Source organism: Candoia aspera, chromosome 1, assembly GCF_035149785.1.
Source record: "Candoia aspera isolate rCanAsp1 chromosome 1, rCanAsp1.hap2, whole genome shotgun sequence".
NCBI lineage: Eukaryota > Metazoa > Chordata > Lepidosauria > Squamata > Boidae > Candoia > Candoia aspera.
This window is the reverse complement of record NC_086153.1, coordinates 163,624,262-163,649,108: the sequence shown is the minus strand read 5'-3', so window position 1 is coordinate 163,649,108 and position 24,847 is coordinate 163,624,262. Positions and strand designations below refer to the sequence as shown.

Below are 24,847 nucleotides of genomic sequence, written 5' to 3'. Positions count from 1 at the left end.
GGGGGAAAATGGCAAATGTAAACTGGGGTGGTAAACTTCATTCTTTGGGGAGACTAGTAGGAGCAAGTTACATCACTGATACTTTTCCTTTAAGTAACATTTAACTTTGTGAATGGCCATGTCTAACATGACACCCTTATGTAAAAGTATCCTCAACAGTCTCCCAAATTCTAAATGTGTTTGTTGGCCTCAAAATATTGCCAAGCCTTGCTCCAATCTATAGCCTCCAGGTTCACTGTATTGAGCATCATTTTTCAGGTCCCACTATACCAGGATTGAGAGATCCAGTTGGTGTAGTGGTTAAGGCATCAGGCTAGAAGCTGGGAGACTCTTGAGTTCCAATCCCACCTAAGGGACAAAGCCAGCTGGGTGACCTTGTGCCAGTCATTCTCTCTCAGACCCAGGAAGCAGCCAATGGCAAATGACTTCTGAGATCTTGCCAAGAAAACTGCAGAGATTTGTCCAGGCAGTCACCAGGAGTCAACACTGACTCGAAGGCACCCCACCCCCTCAAACAAACGGGATTAGTCCCCAAAATACCCAAGAGTAAGGTTGTTGCATAGATATGGTAGAATGTTCAAACATTTGTTGTGAAATGGATGTGCCAGTTCCCAGAAGCAATCAGTATGTGTATGACGTTCTCAGTCAGTTATCATTTGGAGTTTGGAACGTGCTAGCTCTGAAATAGTCTTATAGGCCATGAAGGTAATATACAATTTGAGAAGATGTTTGCTTGGTTGGTTTCCACTAGGATCTCATAAATACATTGAGCAGCCTGGAGCATTAGAAGGATGCAGCAATTTGCTAAGGGATGGTGAAGGGACCCTGATAATCTGTCACAGAAAGCTCTACCTTATAGAGAAGCGAATTGTCTCTTTATAGTTAATATTATGGCGTTTGCCTAATTCTGATTACCGGATTCAGTTCCTACCTTGTGCAATCAGTCTATGAAAGCAGAAGGCAAAGATGATAAATAAACAGAAGTGAGAATCTATCATGACGATCATACTGCAGTTGTGATGCACTGGAAGTCCAATACGTCACAACTGCTGCAGATGCCACATGTCCAGTGAGGTTAGCAGCTCAGTTTTACCTTTTCCACTTTGCAGGACTTGAAGAAGTGATATACTGTAGGTCCATGTTTCTAGGTTTTATATATATATATTTTTCCCTTGAATTAGACAAACTGGAAGAGCTAAGTTGTAGGCAGCAGCCAAATGGCCAGCTGACTAATGCCAGCCCAAAACTAAAAGATAAATCAGTCAGAATTAATAATTAAACAGAAGCCAAAGCCTTTAAGACTATTGCCCAGGTAAATTCTCAGTCTGCACCCAAAGCTGTTATAGTATTTCCTAGTGAGGTAGCCAGCGGCCAGCCTGGAGCCCAGAAACTCCTTATTACTCTTCCTGAAATCTTGATAGCTCAAGACTGAAGAATCACAGAGAGAAGGATTGCTATTTTCAATCCACATGTATTGTGATAGCAGGTAAATATGAATTTAAATAACTTTGGATACTTACTTTTATAACATGGGAGAGGCAGTAAATGCATGCCAGTCCTTATTGGGAGGCCTGAGGGAAGGGTGGGTTCTCAACCCCATGTTCATGTATAGCTTCCTAGAACCATACTGGCATCCTTTTTTGGCTGGTGGAATGATTGCCTTTTACCTCAGTTCAAGCCAGTGAAGTTGGCTTTGCCTTTCCCAGACAAATCTAGGTGGTTCTCAACCAAAAGCTGTGTCTACAGGGGAAAAGCCCTCCCTCCTTTATGCTTAAACCCATCGCTAGTCTCTAGCACACATTACTTCCTCTCTTTCCATAAAGCAGCATTGCCTGTGTATTATATATCAAAGCATGAAAGTGACTTGCTACATTTTTATGCTCTGTAGTAGGAATTCTACTCTCAGAAGTAATATTTTGCAAGTTGGTAGTTGTTAAAAAATAAATAATTTTAGTGCTGGGACAGGAGAGAAAACAATGCATTTGTGCCTACCTTGCAATAATGACACCATCTCTTAGTTATTTTTTTTCCCCCAGAGGATTCTACTTTGTCTGGTAAGCCCAGTTAATGCCCATCATCAAAACATGAGGCTGTTAAAGAGAGCGTGAGAGTAAATTCACATTCACTGAGTCTCTCTCACTGAACTACAGATGAACATGAGGATCCCTCCATAAGATTTCTTTTTGTATTAACCTTCCTGTACATGTTCATCTACAGAATGATAGTATGATTTGACAAATTTCATGAAGAAACTGGTTACACATGATACTGATTGCTTAGCCCTTGATATTTAACTCCCAAACCCTGGAACAATTTTGCATATTTTTCCCCCTATTTTGGGGGGAAAAGAATAGAGAAATAATAAAAGCATGATCATTCAAGGATCTACTTAAAAACAGCAGAATGGGGTGACAAGTTAAAGGGATCATTAATAGTAAGGAAAAGTACAACTGAAGTTGGGATTAGTTTTAAATCTACAGCCAGTTATTAATTATTTAACTAACCCCATAAAGTTACTCCATATGCCCCCTATATTTTCAAATAACAAAATAAGTTTGATTATCTGTTACTTCATTCATATAGAATACTATTAGGTATTTTGGTGTCAGATCAATACCTGCCTTTCAACTCTATGTAAGTGTAAACTGATTTTGGGGAATCTTAGAACAACAGCCTGTCTCTCATTAGAAAGGCCTGAGAAAGTTTAGTTAGTGATGGGTCAAATTCTGTTTCTGTTATTTGAAATTAGTGAACTTCTACTAAACAAGTTTCCTGAATTAAAAATAAGTAGCTTCTTTTCACAGGGCTTATTTTTAAATAAGAGTATATGCTGCTATTGTACCAAACAGTAAGGGGAAAACATTACATTTACAAGCACTTGTGGGGGAGGGAGGAGGAGAGCCCAACAGATTAAATGTAGTTGTGGGGCAGTGTTACAGTGGATACTAAATTAAGGGTCTTTGTCACAAAACAATAATAAAAACTCACTACAGAAACAGTCAGATAATGCTAAGAGCTTAGAGGTCAGAGGGAGAGAAAGAGCACACTGAAGGAGTCATAAAAAACATGACAAAATAGCACATGGTGTGTCAGTGATAAATGAAAGCACAAAAGTGCCTTTAAATGAAAGGCACTTATCTTGTTTTCCATAACAAGCATTTGATTTGGAGAAATGACTGGTTCACTTGAGGATCACATTGTGAAAAATAAATGACACATCCACAACTGTGTCCTCGGTAAATGTCAAACAGCAGAGAAGTTTGGTCTGTAAATAGTGTTTTTGCTCTTCCTGTGCTTTTTTGTGAGTTCAGTTTAAGCATCTGTAAATGGTTAAGTGAAAATTCATCATCTTAAAATGTGATAACCTTGCATTTTGCACCTTCTAATTATAATCAAGGGTACACCTGATAACGATACACTTGATTTTCAATACTATTGTCGGAAATATATATATTTCCGACAATAGTATTGAAAATTTGAACTTGGAAAAATACTTAGATAAAAACACACTGTTTTCTGAGATACTGCAGTTGCTTAGTAGAACTCACATAGACACCCACTGTATACAATCGTTCCATATTAACTTGTGCTCCCCTGTCCCCAATTCCAGCCTGTAAGCAATGTAGGAGGAACAGATCACCTGCCCTTCGAATTGAAAATTATCTGACTGTAGGATCTTCAGTGTGCTTTGTAAATAACATTTCTACTTCTGTTTTTAACATGCCAGACCGACCTTTTTTAAAAAGAAAAGAGGCATACTAAATATATATATATATTAAAGTGTACATAAGTTTTCATTTCTTTTAATGTTATTATCCATTTATCCAAAAGGGCAGTGACTCTGTATTTAAGACTATCCCTCCTCCCCACAAAAAAGGAACAATAGGGAATAAAAATACAGTTAAAAATAAAATCCTGTGCGATGCCCAGCTTCTTCACTTTATTAGTGTAAGGTCACCAACTCCAGCTGATCTGTGTTGTCTATGTATTCCATAGTCTGTTTTGAAATCATTTAATATGAAATTGCAGAATATCCATTTTTTAAAATAAATAAATAAAACAGATAGATAGATAGATAGATAGATAGATAGATAGATAGATAGATAGAGGTAGAGATAGAGATGTTTACCTCTGAATCTGAATAGGCAAGCAAAAAAATGGATTGCGACAGATTTGGTAATGCTGGGAATACCATAGAATTTAGGTGAAGAAACATTATTGTATATTTTTACAGAATGCATAGAACACATGTGTCCATTACTTGATGTTTTACGAACTTGTATAATAGGAGAGATGCCTAATTAGCTAATTAGTATAAAACATACAAACAACATTCAGAATACTCTATTTCAGCAATCCTTCCTGGAGCATGTAAGAGTGATCGGTTTTATTATCGTCATATTCTGTATATGTGAACTGAGAAGATTCTTGCAGATAGAGGTGGGATTTCATTGTTTCATTGGTGTACAATATTGGCTCCCTCACTGTATATTAGTCAATGAATTCAGAATCCTAAAGGTTGGATTCCATCACTTACATCAGAGGTTACAAGCTCTTCCTCTTCATAAGAAACAATGGAAGACAGAAGACACAGGTTAATATTCTTTTATGTTGTTTTCAATACAGCCAAGAAAGCCTCCAAGTTTCGAGACTGGTTGGACTGTAGTAGCATGGAAATAAAACCAAATGCAATTGCTATGGAAATGCTGGCTTATTTAGCATATGAGACAGTAGCACAGGTAAATGAGAATATGTTTATATTTCAGATGATTTTAGCAGAAGATGCCATTTAATTATATTTGAATTTGAGGACAATCATGTACAGCAGCCACAGTGTACTCCATCAACCTGGCCACCTCTTCCCAGATCTTCCCAATGCTTTTGTTTCCCCACCTCCCCTTAGATGCCACATGCCACTGCCATCACCCTTCAAGTCAAGGGTGGAACATCCAACCGGCTTGCCCATCCTTCCTTCTGATCTTCACAGTGCCTTATCTCCACCAGCTGTGTGGCCTTGCTTTTCTCCCATTCCACCAACCCTGAAATACTTCTGCTGAAAACATGCTTATTTCAGGCCCACACATCTAGATATGGACTACCCAAAACGGGCTGCTCCAAATGCCGGATGGTGTGGGCACAGAACATTTTGCATGTCCACATTGCAAATTAATATGGAAACTTAGTATCTTCATCAAAAGGCAAAAAACACATGCCTCTAATACTTTCCAGGACTAAATTGATATCAAAATGTTAACGGCTTTTCTCTTTTTTACTGCAGCCTATACTAACTAATAGGCAATCAAATTAATATTTCCATCTGTTAATTTTTTAATGCTATTTATCCTTAGCTGGTGGACCTGGCCCTTTTGGTCAAGCAGGACATGGTACCAAAAGCTGGTGATCCTTTTAGTCATGCAATATCTGCTACTTTTATACAGCATCACAATTCTGAGGTAAATATGACCTTAATGTTTCTAGTTTATAGCTTACTTTATAGTATATAGTTTATTAATTTAATTGATATATCATTACAAGGACTTATATTTCAATAATAGGACTATCTAAGGGGTCTAAATCACTTTTCCTGAAAGGCTTCCCGCCATGTCTTTCTCCATACAAGTGAATCTATAGGGAGGAATTAATTATATATGCTAAAACATTTATTCAACTGCTCCTTTGCAGAGGTGGGCAATTCTTTTTCCTCCTGGGGCTGCCCTAGGACCTTTTGCCCTGCCACAGGGGATGTGATTGGTGATGTTGTGCATCAGAAAGGAAACATTCAGATACATGGGGGGTGGGGGGTGGGAGTAGGTTAGGGGGAAGAGTTGAAGTTGTGCCTGAAGCATGCTCTCATTGGGCCCCTTAAAACTGGCTCCAAATGGGAAACATATTTGGGAATATTGAAGGGGTGTATTGGGTGCCTTTCAGTTTCTGTAAAGTTCCCTGCAGCTAATTCACCCCTTAATGATTCTTCAAGCCGCCAAATAATAAAAAAAATCTGATGATTTGTGAGGTCCAAATAGGAAGTGTCAGGCCTATGTGTGGCCTGTACCTACTGTAAAAGGCAGTAGAAATAACCTTGAGGAACACAAGGAAGAACCGCAACCAACACACCAGTCAGATAAAAGAATTCTGAGTCCAGGGCAGAAATGTAACCTGAAAAAGCATCCTAGACATGACCCTCCCTAGTTCTCAAGTAGACAAGGGGAGGGAGGGGGGAGCACGTTCAGACTTGCAAGATTCTGTTACTGTAACCTTATAATGAGAGTAGTATTCGCATTCATAACTCTGGTTTCCTAATCTGATATACCTCAAAGGGCTGACACCTACTCTATTGCTAAGGAATCTCTTGGCCTTTCTTCCTTGCAATAGATTGAGAAGAAAGATCAATCTATAGCCCTTCTTTTAAAATTATTATTATTATTATTATTAATATTATTATTATTATTATTATTATTATTGGCTATAGTGCAGTAACCAAATAGAGTCCATCTATGCCTACATTTATTTATGGTTGCCATTTTATGTTAGAAATGGAAGCCCTTTTTCTGGTGGCAGGGATAATGAATATCTTCTGAAAGTGTATCTTATGAAATACCATTGTGTATAGTGGGCACTATTAGACTTCCACCAGAAAGATTTGGATTCAAATTCCATGATTTTGGGTATATTTTAGAATAAGTTTAGATCCAGTGATGAAGCTTAATCGAGTATTATGATATTATTGTCATATTATCAAATGGTCCCCCAGACCTCCCAATCCTTGCTTGCCACCAAACTAGCTAAGCAGAAGTTTTTGTAGTATGGAGAGCAAAAACATACTGGATGCTATCTATATATACTATACTGGATCCTTCCACTGGATTATTGGGGGAGGGGTTGGGGGGAAGTAGCTCCAGAAAGAAATGTAGTAGTTGGAATGCCCCAATTTCTGACATGTTCTTCTACCACTAAATCATGGAACTTACTGGTATATGTACTCAGAGAACTATTGGCAAAGGAATAATTTTGTCTTTTTAGATGCATGTTTTAGGGCTGCCTGCAAGTATGAAGAGCAATCCAGACTCTCCTGATAATACTCCACCACCAACACCCACACTTCCATCAACAGGCCCACAGTACCTTGGGAAAATTCAGTCTGGGACCATGGGGAACGGCAGCACTGGACAAGATTCCTCCAAAGTCAAGCAGCGAAAGAGGAAAAAAGTAGGTTAAAGTTGGTGAGAGAATCAAATATTTCAGCTCCTCCCAAATTGTGTTCTGTACTGTGGAAAAACTTACCTTACCTGTGCAATGTATGTGGGGTGTGCAGGCTTTTCAAGATGCTTCAGTGTTTTATTAAACACAGTACTGAAGGAGCTTGTAGACCATCTAGTCAAACTCCGAGTGGTGCTTGGAAGTAACTGCTAAGGATCTGTCTGAACCGTAAGGTCTAAAGGAGACGTCCTTCTAGAGATGACCTGCTTATCAGGTACTTCTCCTGCATCACTACCAAGCTACACAATACGCTGCCTTGCCCTCAATTTCTGCCTTCTGTAAGCAGGCACTGACAGGTACAGCAAGCACACCCGTGCCCCCTCTGAAGCACATTTCTGCTGTGGGTCCGAGTCGCTACCTGTTTCACTGAAATATAATCATTTCTATTTTGTGTTTTTTTGTGTGATTGTTTTAAGATCTAAGCTGCCTTGGGAATCCAGTCTGAATAGAAAGGTGAAATATGAATCAACTAAATAAAAACTATCAAACTAAGGCATAGATAGAGTAGGATGGTGTGAGGCCCAGCTAATCACTGTGGAAAGTATAGCATATACTGTATAATTCTGCTATTCCTCCTTAGCAGGGTTGTCTTTTAATGTTTGAGTTTTTACTGTTTCTAACTTTTTGTAAGCCACCCAAAGTTGTTGGCATTTGATTAAATATAAATCAATCAATTAATCCCTGGCACATGTTTCATTTTTGTGCTGCCAAATGTGTAATGCCAAATGGACATTGTAATGGAATGCATATGGAAATCTAAGATGCTTTGAAATTATGCTTTGTCTATATGAGGTCTGACAGCCATTTTAGATGAATCTTATGACTGTGCTTCAGCAAGATCAGTTTCCTTACTGTTGTGCAGTTTTGGAGTGATTTTCCCGTGAAGATTCGTCTTGGACAGGATTTTTTTTCCCCAAATCCATTAAAAAACTTTTTTTAGTGGTTCAAATGTTTGAGATTGGATTTTAATGAAGTTTTACACTCCTCCTCCTTGTTATATTAGATTGTATTGTTTTGAAAAGGCTCTGAAAGCCGTAGATAAAGAATTAAATGAATGAACCTTAATATCAACAGTAATTGTTCACAAGCTTCTCATCTGCAAGAAGTGGTCCTAGTAATAATATTGATTGTTATTTTATCATTCAAAAGAAGGGGTCCTATGTATAATAGTAATTTAATAATTGGGTTTTAAAATAATAACAAAATAATAAATTAATGGATAAATAAATAAATGAGATAAATAATATAAAATAATAAAATAAGTTTGGGTTGTTAGAAATGATTTATCATAATTTCTAGTCTGACAAAAATGCTGCTTTAAAATAAAATACTGTGTAAATCCCAGAATCATAGATAAGTAGTCTGTATGGGATAGTAAACATTGCTCAACAAAGCCTCCTCCAGAAAATTTTACTAGTCTTTGAGCAGAATAAATTTATGTTAGCTTGGCACCACAGGTACATACTGCTACATTACACACACACGCACACACACACACATGCTTTGTGGGGGGCACAGTATGGACATTTGCAAACACAGGATAAATTGAGATCTCATTCAGCTGGGAATCCCTATCAGTATCAGAAGAGATTCTATCATCATACATTGGGCATTTCAGCAATCACTGAAAGTATAACAAATCTACTTTACAGAGTCTGAATCACGTAATAAGAGTAATGTGGCAAAATCAGAGCGGCAGTCTTTTCTTTGTCAAATAAAATCTGAAGCACTGGTATCACTTGACTTACTAAGAAAGCTTCACAACTGCAATTTTTACAAAATTGCAGTTAGAGTGGGAGAAAAAAGACTCTACCCTTTAGGAAAATTAGAAGAAATTTTCTAGGGTTAATGATACCAAACAATGAATGCATTCACTTTCCTGACATAAAGGAAAAGCCAGGCTCTCCGTACCATCAGAAGCAATAAACCTGGTGATCCCACTCTAAGCCCAAACTGTTGGCGCACAGAGGTTCCCCTACTCTGTTTTTTATGGACAGCCTCTGTGGACAGAAAAAGTTGCTTGCTTCAAAAGTAGCCCCAAGCACAAGGAAAATGCTATTCTTGTTCCTGTTCTTCATGTGTTGTATAAGTAAACTTTCCTCTTTGCGCTTTTCATGGATGTTTGGGTTTTATTTTAATATGAACTGTGAGACAACAATTGTCTCTTCAGAAGAAAAGAAATAAGTCAACCTTATAAAGATCAATTTTCTTAATTAATTCACATTGTGTGCTTGTTGTGTGTTTTTGATTTAGTCACAATGAATGTGCTTTTTTTGTTGTTGTTGCAGAGCACTGCAGCTTGTGGTACAGAGGCCCAGAGTGATGCCATCCAGCCTGCCCACATCAGAGAGGCCATTCGACGCTACGGCCACAAGATTGGGCCCCTTTCCCCTTACACAGTATGTAATAACAAAGTTTTAAGAAGCTATATTTATAATCTTAGAGAAGTTTGATTTTCAAGTGGTCAAATGAAGAAGCCTTGGAATTGTTGAGTGCAATTTGTGGCAACTCTAGTTTTCTTTTAAAATGGCATAATTCTTTGGGGGAATAAAACAGTATTTTTCTTTTATTTGGGGCAAAGGAAGAGGGTTTTTATTTTAAATATTTTAATGATGAATTATTATTGTTTGGAGTACTCCTAGTGTCAACAAAGTTTAAATAATACTGTAAGAGAAAATATTCTAAAATTAGTTGATCGATAAGTCTTCTAACAAAGTTTAATTCCTTAATTGACACATTTAAAGGTTCCTAAGGACTTGGCCTTCATAAACCATTTTACAGTATTATAATGTACTCAAAGAAGTATCTTACAGATGTAACTGAAAAAGTATATTACTTCCACATGTATAAAATGGTGTTTAAAATTAGCCATTTCTTTTTAAATATTCAAAGAATTTCCATTTATAAAGGATAAAAGTGGTGTCAGAAAACTGCCCAAAAATGTTTCAATAGAAGAGAATATACAGTATGTAGCTCAGGGATGAACTGTGGAGTCCTTGATGCTCTCTGAGCTTGTTTGCTTGCTTGCAGACGTTTCACTGCCTGACTAGGCAACATCATCATTGCTAGTGAGCATGGGGTTTGGCAAGCTGCTGGGGGTTTGGCCTGGCAAGCTACTGTATATAAACAGGGAGCAAACCCCATGCTCACTAGCACTGATGATGTTACTTAGTCAGGTAATGAAACGGCTGCAAGCAAGCAACCAAGCTCAGAGAGCATCAAGGACTCTACAAAAATGTTCCATAGTGTTTGTCAATACGATATTCTCTACCAGTCTGTTCAGATACTATTATTACTAATATTTATAATTCTATTCTAACTAGAGGGAACTAGAAGGAACCATAAAAAGAAGCATCATTTTGGAATGATTTGCATGGCCCTAAAACCTGGACAAGCTCCCTTTTTCTTTTAAACATGCACACATTGGCATCTTTGGAATATGTCTGGATGACTTTCATAAAAGAATTGGAACTTCAGTACTTAAATAAATAATACATATGCAGTATTCAAAACCCTGAGATGTATTTCTTGGATGAAATGACTGTATCCAATAATATTACATTATAACAAAGGAGACATCCTTTTCATTCTAAATTTGGGTGAAGGGAGAAGAAACCAGCTAAAAATTACTGAGTGGGCAAAGGTTGCTAAGTGTAATGTGCACCGTTGATGGCCCAGTTTTGTTAACAGAATTTGACTCATTATCTAAGGAAACTTATTCTAATATTTATTTTTTATATTATAGAATTGCATCTTAGACACAGTAATAAAATCTTGGTCTGTCAGTTCTTTCTTGCCCCAAGTCCTAAAGGGATCTGAAATATTAGACATCTATTAAGTTGAATTCAGTGGAGCATAAGTTTCTTGACAGGACAGAATTGAAAGCTCAATTCAGATGGGGAGCGGTTGTATGAATATGACTTCCACGGCTCTAGTGCTGCCTACAGTTGTCAGGTTCAGATGTAACAATGCACCTCTTCTCAGTCCCCTCCTGGAGTGGTGACTGAGGAGCAGGATATTCCATGGATAAATCACACCGCAGACAATATGCTTCAGGATAGAAGCTGACTGTGGGACAATTTCTACTTGCCTTAGTATATGGGAGAGTTGATGCCCACACAGAAAATGAGATAAAGTTCATTAGAGAACCAAAAGAATTTAGCTTCTTTTTTTAGTAAGAACTTCACAAAAGGTATCATAAGTACTCCAAGAAAATAAAATAAGGGAATAATGCACAATTTGCATTACTGCAATTTGCAATCACATACGAATTTATAAATTCTAAGCTTTAAGTTGTAATATAGTCCCGCATCAATATATGCATAGTCTTACCTACTTTAGAGCGCAGTTGCAGGGGGTGGGAAAGGTTGAGGAAGATGCTAAACTTCCTCTGAAGTCCCTCTTACAGTTTCTGGGTTGGTGTTTTCCGTGGGGGAACTCATGGCATAGAGGTGCTTCAGGGATTCGACTTCAAGAGTCCTCCCTGTTAGGTCTGTATGCAAAAATATCTGTGTAAAACATCTTAAGGGCGTTACAACAGGGGATTTGCCCAAAGTGGTTTTCGCCTTTTGAACTCTTGGCTTGAGCCAGATTGGTGGCTCCGGGGCTTCTGCCTGACTTTGTGATTTGTCTTTCATGCCTAAATTTGGGCTTTGCCCATTAACAGTTTGTTATCAATAACGCACACAGGAGTTGTGAGTAATTAGCAAAGACAACCTGGCTCCCACCTTCCTTTTCCTGGAAAGCGGGCAGCAGGGCTGGCTGGCTGATGCAGTCCCAAAATGGCTGATGAGTTTTCTTTATGGACCTGGTCTACTGACACCAGTACCTTGGAAGGCTGATGGGGAAAACCAAGTCCATTTTGAGTCTACTGTCATTTCAACACGGGCTGTCTGATTGGGGTTTTTTGTTTGCTTTTAATAGAATGACTGAACATGTTAACAAGATTGAGTATTAGTAATATTGAATATAATAGCAAGTGTGAACCAACTGAAGTCCTAAAATCATGTTAAAATTTATGTTTCATACCATAGACTTAGAAAATTTTGACAGTTATGTCAGCTCATCTTCCTTTCTAACTGTAGAGTGATCAACTGTTCTGTCTTCCTTGCATTTTAATGTGCCTGGTTCTTTCAAAATTGGATGAAGAAGGAAAATTAATAGATTTTATCCATAACATACAGTAGCTTTAGTTCTAAAATGTTATAAATGATTCCTTTCCTGAAGCTTTCAGAAGAGGCTATATTATCTTAGGTAAAGGTAAAGGTTTCCCTTGAGGTTAAGTCCAGTTGTGTCCAACTCTAGGGGATGGTGCTCATCTCTGTTTCAAAGCCAAAGAGCCGGTGTTTGTCCGTAGACGCTTCCACGGTCATGTGGCCGGCATGACTAAACGGAATGCTGTTACCTACCCGCTGAAGCGGTACCTATTAATCTACTCACATTTGCATGTTTTCGAACTGCTAGGTTGGCAGGAGCTGGAACTAGCAACGGAAACTCACCCTGTCACGTGGATTCGAACCGCCGACCTTCTGATCGGCAAGCTCAGCAGCTCAGCGGTTTAACCCACAGTGCCACCGCATCCCGTTTTATATTATCTTAATGTAATCAATTAATGACAAGGAAAATGGATACTGAAGACATTAATTGCAGTTCCAGTTCTGAATTAGCTTTAAGTTTTACCAGTGTTTGCTTATTTGATTTATACCCTCCTTTCTATTTCAGTAGGCCAATCAAGGAAGCTAGCACAGTAAATTAAAAAAATTAAAAGTAATTCAATTAAATATAATTTCAATGCATACATAATTACAGATTATTTTTCTCCCTTTGCTGAAGTCACTTCAGTGTATCTTCATTTAAAGTTTTGTGTTTGTGTGTGTGTGTCAGAAGCACCTACCAAGGTGCTTCTGTATTGAAAGGATTTGCCAGTGATGTCACTATTGCCCGGGGGAGGCCCAAGGGGCCTCCTTTCATGTCCCTGTTATTTTCCCACCGAAGTGGTACCTATTTATCTACTTGCATTTGCATGCTTTCAAACTGCTAGGTTAGCAGGAGCTGGGACAAGTTGATGGGAGCTCACTCCATCACACAGCTTGCGCTCTCAGGTTTGGAACTGCCGAGCTGCTGACCTTAATGGTCCTCTGACTCAGCATCTTAACCACTGAGCCACAGTGGCCCCTTCATTTAAAGTATATGACTGTGTTATTTGTAGATACAATTCTTTTTTTTCCATACATGCTGCTGATTTAAGATTAATCCACCTGTGCTGACAATATACAAAATCAAAATATAATGTTGCTTTATGCTGAGACACTAAAATGTGGAAGGCCATGAGTTTCTTGGAGATTATGAAGCTGTTATTGCATTAAGCCAACAGGTGTCTCTAACAAAATAAAAAAATAAGTTGGCATTCTCAACTGGAAATAATGTGATGCTATGTGAGGGAAATTATTTTAAAAGAAATATGTAGATTTCTGCATTTGCCAAGTAATTTCTTTATTTAGCATTTGCCCTACTTTGAATTTCATATCTGTCTAATTCAAGAGGTAACACAGAATAGGAAAACTAAAGGTTGCTGTTCATAATAAACTTCACTAAGTTGTTCCCTATGATAACTATTTCTGTGCAGAACTAATTATGCACGCGGTCTGCATCAGATTATTTTCACCATGGGCCTTTATATAAAGCTGAGAAATAGCTCATTGTAGGTGGTATGCCAGGACACACAAAAACTTTGTCATGTTCAGATGGCTATCATGGAAAGCAATATAAAGCACATGGCTAACGTCTTGTCTATGGAATGCTACATGAATTTAACAATAAAGAAAGAGCGGCCATGTTTTTCAAGAATAACGGCGCCAAGTACAAATGTTGCTGTTGATTCATATTAATTAAATACTCCATCTTTCCAAGAATTCACTTCCATTATTATTCAAAACAAATTATTGCAGAGTAAGCTGTTTATCTGCCAACGTGGGTGTGTTACAGATATAGCCAGTTTTGATTTGGTGCTCAAACCAATGCCTGAAACTGTTATTTAAAGTTGCACAAACTGAAAAAAATTGAGCACTGGCTTTTCAAAGAAGGGCAGACTATATCTGTGGGGCTTCATTCATTGGCTAGAGTTTGGGGAATATATTGTGTCACCAATGGCACTTTTAATGATCTCAATATCACATGTCATTTAGTTAGTGGAATATAGAGTGTCTTTATATCAGCTATGATTTCCTATAAATGGCATGTTTAAGTTTTTCAAAGGCTGTATCTACAGAGAAGGAAAATAACTAGACAAATTTGTTTGTTTAGCTTATCTGAGGCCATTGTCTGAATGTTTCTACACGCTCATGCATATTTTAAAACTACACACAGCACTGTTGTTGTGCTGACTTGTAACTGAACACCATAGATGCTTTTTAGCATAGTTTTGATAATGTAACCTTTCATTATGTACATTGCACTGCAGTAATATAATATAATATAATATAAAATATAATATAATATAATATCAGAATGTTTGGACTTCTTTGGTCTCCTTTCATCTCTTATAATTTCACTGTTTAGGACTTAATATGTGATATTGCTTGTATAGTCATTCTTGTTGTTAATAACAATTGGTTAATGATTTTCATAACATAAACTGTAAAACTTTTCAGTTGCCACTCTTACATATTGTCTGAGTTCAGTGTAACTACTCCTAATACAGGAGTCGTTGATCTAGTCCCATGTCATACAATGGTCAACTAGATGCATTCAGGAAACTCACAAACATGAATGGAGGAAAATATATATTCTTGATATTGATTTAAAATCAGAGAATTGTCACAGAATGTTTTAAAACTGCTCCACTGATTTGTATCTGAGTGTCTAGATATGGGTAACTGCTTTGAATGTATTGTACAAATATATACATAGTATTACTTCTTTTTAAAAATATTGTGCTCTCATAGGACATTGCAAGCAAAGTATACAAAATAATTATAGATGAGAGTATATAAATGAATAAGAATGTAAATAGTGCAAAATTATAAACAGAAATGTCTTTATACATTTATTGTTGTATTCCAAGTTTTGCCATTTAAATTTAGAATTCAAATTGCTATGGTAAAAGTATTCTAATACCCTTTTGATGCAACATTATTTTCCAAATTAAATGTTTCCAGTTAAACCTTGAAAAAGAAGTTCTGTCTGCTTCGTGAATATTTAGGTATGTAGGAAAAACAAATTGTTTTTTGGAATGTAGGAATGTAGGAAAAACACATTGTTGTTTAAATTCTTTTATCACTTTTATCTTATTTGTGGTAACAAAGGTTCACCCTCTCCAGCTACTGGCATTTACTCTAGCTTTGACTAATTTTTATACCCTTTTTTCTTAAATAGCTTTCTCCCACCCAAGCAGTTGCCTTTGCTAGCTTCTGGGGATGGCTGTTTTTTCTACTGGCTGAATGCCATTTACTACTGGAATTGCTTCTGGGCCTCAGAAAACTCTCTCTTTTACAGCCACATCAGAATGTATACAAAATGCCTACAAGGGAACTGAAAAAGTACCAGTGTCATCTACTTGCTTTTCCTTTACCTGGATACACTCTACGTTCCCTTTGAACTGTTATTTTTAAATCATTTATCCTGTTAATAATAACTATTATATCAATAACTGGTGATAGTAAGGATCTTGTTAATGCAACTAATCAAGTTGTGCAGCCTCCCCCAAGTTTCATTTTGACAGTTCCTAAAAGCCCCCTTTAGTCATGATGGTAAAAGTTCACACCAAAAACATGGGAATAAGCAGCACATGTTTTAAATTCCTTTTTAAAAACAAAACAAAACAAAAAACAGTTATACTCCAAAAGTGCCCTTCTCAGCTCCCCACAAAACAAAAGAGGCAGCTTAGGCATTGCTCCTCTGATGACATCAGCCCTAGTTACAAAAAGATTGCCTGCCTCTGACCTAAAGGATTTTGCACACTGAAAGCCTTTCTCAGGTATGAGTTCATTATTTTCTCCCCATGTTGTGAAAGAGTCTGCAACCGAGATTCAGAAATCTCAGCATAATTTCTGTCATGATTGGATTCATTTCTGGAAATGAACAGAGCTCCGAAGAGCATCATCGATTAAAATACTGTGCATTTTAAAAATAAGAGCATGTTGTCATAATATACTTTCTATCAAACATACTAAAATATATAAAGGGAATAAATTTTATCAAATATAACAGCATGTATAATAAAAAGGGCAGTGTAAAGTAACATTCCCTGCCCCAGTTAAAAGCATTAAACTAAAACTGCACAAAAACGATGAAGATTTTCATACTTCGAAATGTTAGGCGGCCTTTCTTAACAACGTATGCTCTTTATCGTGGAAACATTGTTTCTGTCTATATAATTTGCATAATTACTAATTTTTCACTTATATAGTGTGTGTGGGGGGGGGGTGTACGTGTGTAACAGTCTTCAAGAAATACTATTGTCTTCAAGGGCAAACATCTGTAAGAATAGGATGTGTTGTCAGTTGAGCTGTATCTGAATTAAGTGCTTTATAAAAGACCCAAAGATTTTTTTTTTTTTTTGTTACCCAAACATGACTGTATTGAAGTTTACTTAGTCAGGGCTGTATTTCAGCATATTGTTTTCTTGTATGTCACATTTTATATTTGGGGAAGAAATGACCAGTTCCGTAAAAGCGGTAGGAAACCCGGTCTCAGTATGGAGCCCTTGTTTTCCTCTCCCTTCACCCGAGGTTCCTCCCTTCAAATTTATGAAAGAAAACATTTCTTTCTGTGAAGGTTTTTGTACACCAGCATCTGGAAGTGTTTATTTCAGTGGCGTGTAATCTATCTGTGGATTTAGTTAGCACCAGACCCCCTTTTGTGTATTCCTGACTTAAAATTTTTATAAATGATCTTGTTGAATTTGTGCCAGGGTGCACATGGTTTGGCTGATTGCTGCATATATCCTTTACCTGCCAGTCACCTTTGATTTATATTCCTTCCCTCTGCTTTGGCCTTCCAAAACTGGTGCCATTGAACTGTCCCTTAAATCATCTTATTGGATAAATTACTCCAAGATGAGATGGTACATTTTTGGCTGCCTGTGGATAAAGACACATTCCTACTGTTGGTCCTCACTAAGTCGGTGCTGAACCACTTACACAGGAGCTTACTGGATGAGAAAAATCAACTTGTCTGCTTCTTTCTTCTTTCAAATGCAACACTGAATCTACGTACAAAAGTATGCAGAAAATGACCAGTTGAGAAATAGCTTAAGATACTCCTTCGGAATTTACAGGGGAAAAAAACATTTTTTTTTTCAGAAGTAATAGTACTTTTTGAAAGGTATTCAGGACTTCTAAAATAAGAGGAGTTTCAGAAGCTCCACATATCTTAAAACAAGTAAAAAGCACTATTGAAAAGCAATGTTTCAGAGCACAATTGAGTTAATACTGAACTGGGGAATAATTTGAAAGTAGATTTAATTACATACATTATGGACACTATAATGATGGCTTTTGAATAAAAGCAATAAAAATGTTCTAAAACAACTAAGGGTTTTTGATGAATTACCCAGGGATATATATCTGTACGTTAATATGGAAGCTTTTATTGCCCTGACAATGATTTTAAAACTTCAATATTTTTGATAGTTGATTGAGTCACTTCCATAAGGTTAAAGGGATAGACAAAGAATTGATAGCTTAAAAATATTTTGACACAACGAAGTTCATGCTTCTGTGCACTGAATATGGAGGCTTGTGCCTGTGCAGAGAACTGTTCCAGAAAATTTTATCCTGAGACTTTTGGCAGTCCCCACTCCCTAGGATCGTAACTCTAGTCTTTCACTGAGTTCCTTTTTGGCCACTATAGCTGTAGCCCTGTTAGAAGCATTCTGTGTTTTTCTTTGGAATGTTTTAGCTGATTATTGTTTTGTTCTGTTTTGTTTTTTGTGTCAGAAGCACCTACCAAGGCGCTTCTGTATTGAAAGGATTTGCCAGTGATGTCACTGTTGCCCAGAGGATGCTCGAGGGGGCTCCTTTCATGTCCCTGTTATTTTCCCACTGAAGTGGTACCTATTAATCTACTTGCATTTGCATGCTTTCGAACTGCTAGGTTAGCAGGAGCTGGGACAAATTGACAGGAGCTCACTCCGTCACCCGACTCACGCTCTCAGGTTTTGAACTGCCAGGCTGCTGACCTTAATGGTCCTCTGACTCAGCGTCTTAACCACTGAGCCACTGCAGCCCCCCATCTTTATTGTTGATTTTCCATTATTTTCTTCTGCTTTTCAGTTTATCATTTCATTTTTGCCTAATTGGAAAAGTGATTTTCTGTTACTATTGTTATTGTTGTTAGTTACCCGGAACCTAGTGAGCTGGTCAGATAGAAATGGAACTAATAATTGACAATAAATGTACTAGCTGTGGGATCAAGCTAGGTTCCTTATGGGAGGGCATTCATATTGACTCTTCTGTCTAGATGACTGTTAGGTGATGGCTGCTTGTGAGCACTGCCCAAGCTACATTCGGCAGACTCCCGGAAATACCACCGGTATTAACAGAGCTGCCCTTTCAATCAAACTGAGTCATGCACTGTCCCAGTATTGTGTATATCCCTGTGGAGGCAGAGCTGGTACCACAGCAGCATTGTTGTATTTCCACAGCGGTGATGCTACAAAGCCATTTAGAGTCAGTTCTGTCCAGAGAACTGTTCTCTCCAGCCCAACCTTTCCACCATAAATGGCCTGTTGAGATAATAAGCTAATCCTAACTCAGGCTGTTTAAGGTTGCTTATTTCTATGGAAATCTGAGGTAAAGAAGCCTCCATCTTATACTGAATATTCCTAAAAAGTTGAAGAGAGAAGTAAGCAGTAGTCTGCCCCCAAGTCTAATATGAAAATGATAATTCTTTCTAATGAGAAATTATGCAGCTCCCATATCAAGAATGGCAGTATCTGTACCTCCAATACAAAGTGAACCGCCTTTCTCCCACTGCATACTGATGCCCTCTTTTTGTTTTCCTCTCCTATGCCGAGCACCTACCTAGAGAATGCAGATTCTCAGATCTACGTTAGAACAGCAAGTTCAGGCGTATTACCGGAGATGAGAGGCAACTCTATTCTTTTGTGGATTTTTTTTTGGGGGGGGGATATTTTTATTTTGCTCATTTATTTGTTTATATGTAAGCAAAACAATAAAAACCAAAGCACAGTTTATAAATTAGTATCATCATCATTGTTGATTTAAAAACATCTTATTCCAGAAGTAATATCATTTAAATTATCAAATGCTGCCACAGAAAAGGAAAGATCCTCCATCTTCATCAAGATCAAACATTTATAAACAGCCCTTTACGGAAAAAAAATGAGCCACTGAGAGCAAGAAAGAAAAGTTGGTTCCTACAATATGGCATTCAAAAGTCACATGTGTGAGATGGGCAGCCACATAAGTCGAATAAATACATACATACATACATACATACATACAGTCATATAAGAGTGTAAGGTGGTCATTGCATCTTTCTGTGGAAGACTGTTTTGCTATCTTGTCACATAATTTGCAGCAGGAGATTTAAGAGAATCTTAAATTGCTTGTGGTTTGTCTTGTTTAATGGTTTTTAATCTATTGTTTTGTGGTGCTTTTTCATGTGCTTTAATTACATGTATAGATTTATATTGTAGTATGGTTTTCATTTACAACTTACTCAGAATGATAGATAAGCACTAGAAGAACAGATCATATGTTACTATGTAAATAAATATAACTAATACTAAGATGGGGGAGGCTTTCTGATCTTTAAGGAAGTGGTTGATTTTGTATTACTAGCTTTCTTTAAAATCAGTGAGACTTCTGGAATTAACATTTGTAGTTGTGGGATACAGAACAGTGTCAGTAATGGTGTTATTGATCAGCATTGCAGATTGGACGTTATATATTTCAGCTGGATCTATGTTATCTAAGGAAAATTGTGGCAAACATCATTACCATGTCAAACTGTTGGTATTTATATAAACAACATATAAATACAGTAGATGGTTGAAAACTCCCATTTATTTTTCATGGGGAAGAAGAGATGTTGTTAAAATGAGTATTACTCTAGATCAATGTATATTTTAAGGAATTCCTTTTAAATCTCTTTTAGATGTTTTAAATGTCGATAAATTATGGAAGGAGTTGTTACGGGATGGATAAACTTTAAATTTTCTTTATCTAAATTGAGACTTCCATATGAAGTGGTCTTTCATCTTGATATCATAGGATTTTTGGGGGGGGGTTGTATGTATCTTGTGTTGTTTTTTTGGGTGGAATAAAAAAATATTTTCTGTAAAAACCAATATGGACAAAATTAGAAAATGCTTACTGACCACTCTGATATCTTGGCAGGGGCTTGGTTCTTTCTTTAACTGAAATTCAGTTGTTTTCCCAGCATTAAAAGCTGCAAAACATATTTGGAAGATTTTCAGGTAGAAATTTAAGTTTGGTCTGGGATATATGAAAAGCTGACATTTTGGAATAATAATTCTTATTTAAAAGTTGCAGATTATTTTTTTAACATACTTGGGCAGAAAAGGTATTAATACTCTATACCAGTTTATTATTAATGATTTTTAAAGAAAGAATCTGATATACTACAGGAGGAATTTGGGTTGCAGGATGTTAATATATTCAATTACAACAAAATTTATTTCTTAATTTGGGAATGCTTCATTTTGCTTCTGAAAGTTGCAGATTATGTTGCATTAGAAAATGCTTTGAAACAGTCTAAACCTAGAGTTTATTTTACAAAAAATTGAAGATGTTGTTAAGATGGATCTAGGTAATTTGCAAGAAATTTGGAATCCAGAGTTAGAATATGAGAATGGTTTTGTGTTTTGAAGAATGTTAAATAGGGTTCTTATAATCTTAAAATGAGACTAATTCATTAAAATAATTATTTTTCTGTGTTTATTTAAGAAGGGTTGGGTATCAACCATTTTTTGCTGGAGAAGTAATATATTTGAGGATACTTTGATGCATATGATTGGCCCTTGCTTTTCAGTTGTCCTCTTTTGGTCTTACAGTTCAATGATTTTTAATCTGATTTTGGGAAGAGAAGGTTTCAAAATATTTATGTGATATATCTATACCCCAAACTTGGAATTTATTGATTTATGAAGAACGTTGGACTTGTCAAGCTTAAAGTGTTGCTAAAAAGTTAAAAGTTTGCATGGTTGGAAAGAAATTACCATGCCAGAGTTACAATGTGGACTGAAAAACTGTTTTTGCTCAGCCTTAATTGTAATAATAACATGGCAAAATAGACATGCATTAGTTTTTAGTGCTTCTACTGAAGCTGCTATAGTTTTATAAGGTGATACTTTGTTCTCTGCTTTTTTTAAGTCATTGGGCTGCATCCTCAAACTGACAGTTGTTTGTGATTTCAAACTGATTCATCTCCGTCCTCTCAAATAATTCTGACTTGCTGCTGTTACTATTATGACCACTACTACCACTGCTGCTGCTGCTACTGTTGACTTATTCAGTGTATCTTGGCACCTGAGCAGGAATGCATCAAAGTAGTGAAATGTAGGAAATGGTTTGATATAAGCTTCATAAATGTACAAATGTACAAAGGAGCCTTAAGTTGCCAAAGTTGCAAATTGACCATGAAATAAGAATTTCAAAATACCTAGCCTTTAGTTTGCTTGCCTTCTCAGCCAGGACTTTCAGTATGTGGAATCCAGATTTGCATGCTGAATGGAGTAGAAGAGGATGAAATAATGTTTTTTTCCACTTCCCCGTGCAGTCTCCAGTACTTACCAGGCTTGGGGAAGGGAGAGCTCTGAGCTACTGGGGAAGGAATGAAAATAGCCTCTCATGCATTCTTTGGGAGAAAGGGTGTGTGCAGCTCTCCATCTGACTTAAAGGTCTATTAATTACTGGGAATGGTTTACTAGAGCCTTCAGTTTCAGAACTATGGCTGAAGGATGTTGAGTCTTACATGCTTTGCTCAGATCTGCTATATGTTAGGAAAGTTTTGAACAGTTGGGGGAGAGAGAGAGGGAGAGGGAAGTTCTGTTTTTAGCTACAGTATTTTTTTAAAAAAACGTCTTGCCAAACCACTGCTCAGTCTAATCCCTGCTCTGGCTTCATGGCTCTTTTTTAGAGATCCTTCCTTTTTCTTTCTAATTCATTAATGCACACCTTAATCCTTCCTCTAGAAGCTTTGTTGCATTTACAATTTCTGCTTGCCTTAAAAAGTTAAAACTTAATTGTATAGGCAACATCACTGCTGTTCTTCTGCAACCACCTCCATTTTGAGTTGGTTAGGATTTAATTATTCTAAACCAAGTTTGGTGTCCAATCCTTTATTACTACTTTATGTCAGTAGTGTACATTATACTTGATCTCTTCTGCTTCTTCCATCTGCTCTGTTTGTTTGTTTTTCTTTTTTCCCACTGTGCCAAATGAGGATTTCTGGGAATTTGAAAGCCTGCACATTTCCTTCATGCATTTTGGTTTGTCTTAAAATAAGTATTGCCCAGTTATAAATGTTTGACTACAGTTACTGTTGTTTGCTTTTTAATTTATTGTGACAAGTATAAATCTATTCCATACATGCAGTGACTTATTTGTAATGTTTAGGATGGTATCACAACAGCTCATCATAGTGGCAATTAGGGAGACAGGTAGAGGAGAAGTTGCTGCTAGCTGTTCCCATTCAGCTGTTCCCAGCTGAATCCCTGGCCCACGTTAACAGGAACTCCCATACATGTATACAAAGAAGGTTGAGTATTTGCTGGAGGGAACAGATGGGGGCGTGTATCACCATTCCACCCCAGCTATGAAGCTCCTTAGCCACTTTCCATTATAAACGTGGCTCTTTTTATCCAGGAAACAGCAGTCCCTGGCAATGGCAGCCCCATCAGTGCACCAGGCCAACTGAGTTATTAGCATGTGGCACCCCTGAGGAGCTCTCAGAGGAGGGGAGAATCTTTGCAGTCTTAATAGCTTCCCTGGAGGGAGGGAGGGTGCAGCTCTACTTCTCTGTGGAGTGCTGGGGAAAAAACAGACAGAGGCACCAGTGCCAGAAGAAGCTTCCTCTCATTTATCCTACTACTGTAGAGATGGAGAATCCCACCTACGCAGTGATGCTTGCACTGCAGGCACTATCTGACCATGAGAAAAGATCTGCTGACTGTCCCATCACAAGCTCATTTCTCTGTTTGGAAGGTCAGCCCTGGTTTTCCCAGCTAAGGGCAGAGGTATCAGAGAACAAAATTGGCAAGGAAACTGAGCATGAAGAGTCTCCTCTCTCAGCGCTCCTATTCTAAAAAGCAGCCTAGGCACAATATGTGGTAGAAAAATTGCAGAGCCACGAGATACAAGGTTTTATTAACACCACAGTTCCATCACTGAGACATTATTGGATAATCTAGTCTGGTGGAATCTTGCCGAATTCAAGTGACTTATGGAAGCTACCATCCTGTATTACCTTCAGCAGAACAGCCGAGTTCTCTCTATATCCGAGAAAGTGTTTAGCAAACTTGCAGAGCACAGAGCTGGAGGCAGTACTCTGCACTCTGATATTTGGAGCTGCCAGAGCTAACTTCCCTCACTGTAAGTAGTGGGAGCCTGTTGGGACAGGACAAGAAGCCAGCTTGGTCGAAACATTGAAGACAAAGTATGGGGGAACTCTTTTTCAAGGCAGGGTCATATGCAGGTTCCATTAGCAGACATAAAGATGTTATTTATTATTTATTAAATGTTTACACCGCCTGACTCCCAGTGATTCTGGGTGGTTCACGGATAAAAACACACAGAACAGTAAAATAATACAGCTATAAAAACGAAGAGCAAAAGATGGCACAAATCAGACAACAACCAAAACAAACTCACATTTCCCAAAAGGGAGCTTCAGTCACCCTCGCCATTAATAATTAATAATTATTAGCCAAAGGAATTTTCTTCCTCAACTTCTTTCAAGTTTGTGAATCTCCTTGTATATGTGAAATGAGTACTCTACCTGCAACAGCTTGGGTCAGCTGGCATCTACTTACATCCAGATCCTTGAGAAGTGATGTAGAGGGATAAATGGAGTCTGAAGATTGCAGCTGCCTAGAGCATGGTGGATGTTTGAGCAGTGCAACTATACAGAAAGCTTGCTTTCTTCTTTTCCCAAGAGATTGGTTAAGGTCAGGGTGGTAGGTTGAGCTCAGTTGTAATTTACAAGCTGTTTACAACATGTGGTATTGCCCTCACATATCTGATGCTGGAGGATATTACAGACCAGTGATGAAATGATGCTTGGGGATTTCAGTGTGAAAGTCACACTATCCAAACATTACTAAGATGTCACATTATGCTGATGACAATCCTGAGCTCTCCCAAATCATCTGTTTCAGCATTACTTTCCTTAAAGAAGTGATCCCACATTGTGGTGGACGGATAGGCAAATTCTTATATATTGGAAATATCATGGTGGACACAGACCAGCTACTTCATAGCAGAGATGCATGCAGTGATCCACTGAGGAGAGAAGGTATTTCAAATGGAGTCATTTTATCAAGAAAAGCCAGGCATGTATTAGCTAATATGGGCAACATTGGGATCAAAGGCAGTGATTGTAG

The 24,847-nt window shown here is 37.5% G+C and overlaps 1 protein-coding gene across 2 annotated transcripts in view; it reads left to right on the top strand.

The window, feature by feature from the left end:
- The window catches only part of SUPT3H (SPT3 homolog, SAGA and STAGA complex component), a 268,160-nt gene that overhangs the window by 210,953 nt on the left and 32,360 nt on the right, over nt 1-24,847 (top strand). For both annotated transcript variants that reach the window (XM_063317327.1, XM_063317336.1), the window contains 4 exons: nt 4,627-4,739; nt 5,349-5,453; nt 7,021-7,206; nt 9,546-9,656. In XM_063317327.1, coding sequence (XP_063173397.1) covers nt 4,627-4,739; nt 5,349-5,453; nt 7,021-7,206; nt 9,546-9,656 — 515 coding nt within the window. The remainder of the gene's footprint in view (nt 1-4,626; nt 4,740-5,348; nt 5,454-7,020; nt 7,207-9,545; nt 9,657-24,847) is intronic.